Source organism: Coregonus clupeaformis, chromosome 39 (assembly GCF_020615455.1).
Source record: "Coregonus clupeaformis isolate EN_2021a chromosome 39, ASM2061545v1, whole genome shotgun sequence".
In the NCBI taxonomy this organism is placed as follows: Eukaryota; Metazoa; Chordata; class Actinopteri; order Salmoniformes; family Salmonidae; genus Coregonus; species Coregonus clupeaformis.
Window position 1 is genome coordinate 6854887 of NC_059230.1, and position 2541 is coordinate 6857427.

The window sequence follows — 2541 nt, forward strand, 5'->3', positions numbered from 1 at the left end:
CTGGATCATCCAAATGCACTCTAGCAAACTTCAGACGGGCCTGGACATGTACTGGCTTAAGCAGGGGGACACGTCTGGCACTGCAGGATTTGAGTCCCTGGCGGCGTAGTGTGTTACTGATGGTAGGCTTTGTTACTTTGGTCCCAGCTCTCTACAGGTCATTCACTAGGTCCCCTCGTGTGGTTCTGGGATTTTGCTCACCGTTCTTGTGACCATTTTGACCCCACGGGGTGAGATCTTGCGTGGAGCCCCAGATCGAGGGAGATTATCAGTGGTCTTGTATGTCTTCCATTTCCTAATAATTGCTCCCACAGTTGATTTCTTCAAACCAAGCTATTGCAGATTTAGTCTTCCCAGCCTGGTGCAGGTCTACAATTTTGTTTCTGGTGTCCTTTGACAGCTCTTTGGTCTTGGCCATAGTGGAGTTTGGAGTGTGACTGTTTGAGGTTGTGGACAGGTGTCTTTTATACTGATAACAAGTTCAAACAGGTGCCATTAATACAGGTAACGAGTGGAGGACAGAGGAGCCTCTTAAAGAAGAAGTTACAGGTCTGTGAGAGCCAGAAATCTTGCTTGTTTGTAGGTGACCAAATACTTATTTTCCACCATAATTTGCAAATAAATTCATTAAAAATCCTACAATGTGATTTTCTGGAAAAAAAATTCTCAATTTGTCTGTCATAGTTGACGTGTACCTATGATGAAAATTACAGGCCTCTCTCATCTTTTTATGTGGGAGAACTTGCACAATTGGTGGCTGACTAAATACTTTTTTTTCCCACTGTATATCGTATAGCAATACATATCGTATCGGCACCTAAGTATGATGCTATGGTTTTGTGAGGTCCCTGGTGATTCAATACATATCGTATCGGCACTTAGAGTGGCATATCTTGGCATTTTTCCTATTTTGGTGCCTTACAGTTACCTGACAGACAATCTCTTTGTCCTAATGTTCTTTCCTCTTTCAGTTTCTGTCCTGTTTCCTTTCTTTGTGGACTTTATCCACATGCCTCAACAGATTAGTCTTCTGAGTGAATCTTTTACCACAGACTGAGCAGCCATGTTGTTTATCTCCTGTGTGAATCAGTTTGTGCCTCCTTAGGTCCGCCTTCCGATTGAAGCTTTTCCCGCAGTCACCACAGCTAAATGGTTTATCTCCTGTGTGAGTCAGTTTGTGCATGGTTAGGTGCCCCTTCCGATAGAAGCTTTTCCCGCAGTCACCACAGCAAAATGATTTCTCTCCTGTGTGAGTCAGTTTGTGCAGGGTTAGGTACCCCTTCTGATTAAAGCTTTTCCCACAGTCACCACAACTAAATGGTTTCTCTCCTGTGTGAATCCGCATATGATCAGTTAGGACGTTCTTGAGACTAAAGCTTTTGCCACAGTCACCACAGCTAAATAATTTCTCTCCTGTGTGAGTCAGTATATGCCTCCGTAGGTCCCCTTTCTGATGGAAGCTTCTCCCACAGTCACCACAGCTAAATCGTTTCTCTCTTGTGTGAAACTCTCCTGTGTGAATCATCATGTGCCTGGACAAATCTCCTTTGTGTTTGAAGGTCTTTCCACAAACAGGGCAGGTGCAGGGTTTCCCACCTTGACAGAGTTTGACATGGGCCTTCAGTTTACAGGTGGAGTTGTAGCGTTTTTTGCAGAAGCGGCATTCACTGGGTCTCTTCTTGGTGAGAGTCACATGCCTCTGCAGGTCATCTTTCAGGGCAAACGTTTCACCACAGTCACAGCAGCAGTGAGTATTTCTAGACTTGGTGCTGGGTTTGAAACCGTGTTCCCCCATTGGTGAGTTTCGATCCAATGTTAGGCTGGGATCCAATAGTGGACTGCTGTCAAGTCCTACTGGGTCGCTGCTTACGGCTGAGCTGTGGCTGGAGGCATTGTTCTGATTATCTGGAGGGTCACAGGGAATGTCCAGACCCTTTAGGTGGGTCAGAGTGCCAAAAGGTTTGAGATCCACTGGTTTAGAGTCACTCTCTCTGTTCTCCACTGTCTGGGTTTGGGGAAGAGTCCAGGACTGAAGTGGGTCCTCCTGATCACATTCACTTTTCACACAGGAAGGAGTGAATATAGAGTCTTTGGTATCAAAGAGCCCTTGAAGCTGCTCTTCCTCCTGACTGGTCCTGAGTTCCTCCTGTTCCTCTTTAATCTGTGTGGGCTCTGGGTCCTCCTGCCCCAGACTGGGGCTCCACTCCTGCTCACAGTGCTGCTGCTCAGGGGGAACCTCCTCTTCAGAGACAGAGAGAGAGAGCTGCAGGGAGTCTGGAGGGAAGGAGAGGAGCAGAGGTTACCTAGCTATACAGCCTTGATCCAGAGGTTACCTAGCTATACAGCCTTGATCCAGAGGTTACCTAGCTATACAGCCTTGATCCAGAGGTTACCTAGCTATACAGCCTTGATCCAGAGGTTACCTAGCTATACAGCCTTGATCCAGAGGTTACCTAGCTATACAGCCTTGATCCAGAGGTTACCTAGCTATACAGCCTTGACCCAGAGGTTACCTAGCTATACAGCCTTGATCCAGAGGTT

At 46.6% G+C, this 2541-nt stretch overlaps 1 protein-coding gene across 1 annotated transcript; it reads right to left on the bottom strand.

The window, feature by feature from the left end:
• Positions 1-780: 780 nt before the first annotated feature.
• LOC123482872 (gastrula zinc finger protein XlCGF7.1-like) lies at positions 781-2184 on the bottom strand. Its single transcript, XM_045211883.1, has one exon. It carries the CDS (start codon positions 1793-1795, stop codon positions 968-970), a length of 828 nt encoding a protein of 275 aa, XP_045067818.1. The 5' UTR covers positions 1796-2184; the 3' UTR covers positions 781-967.
• Positions 2185-2541: the final 357 nt, after the last annotated feature.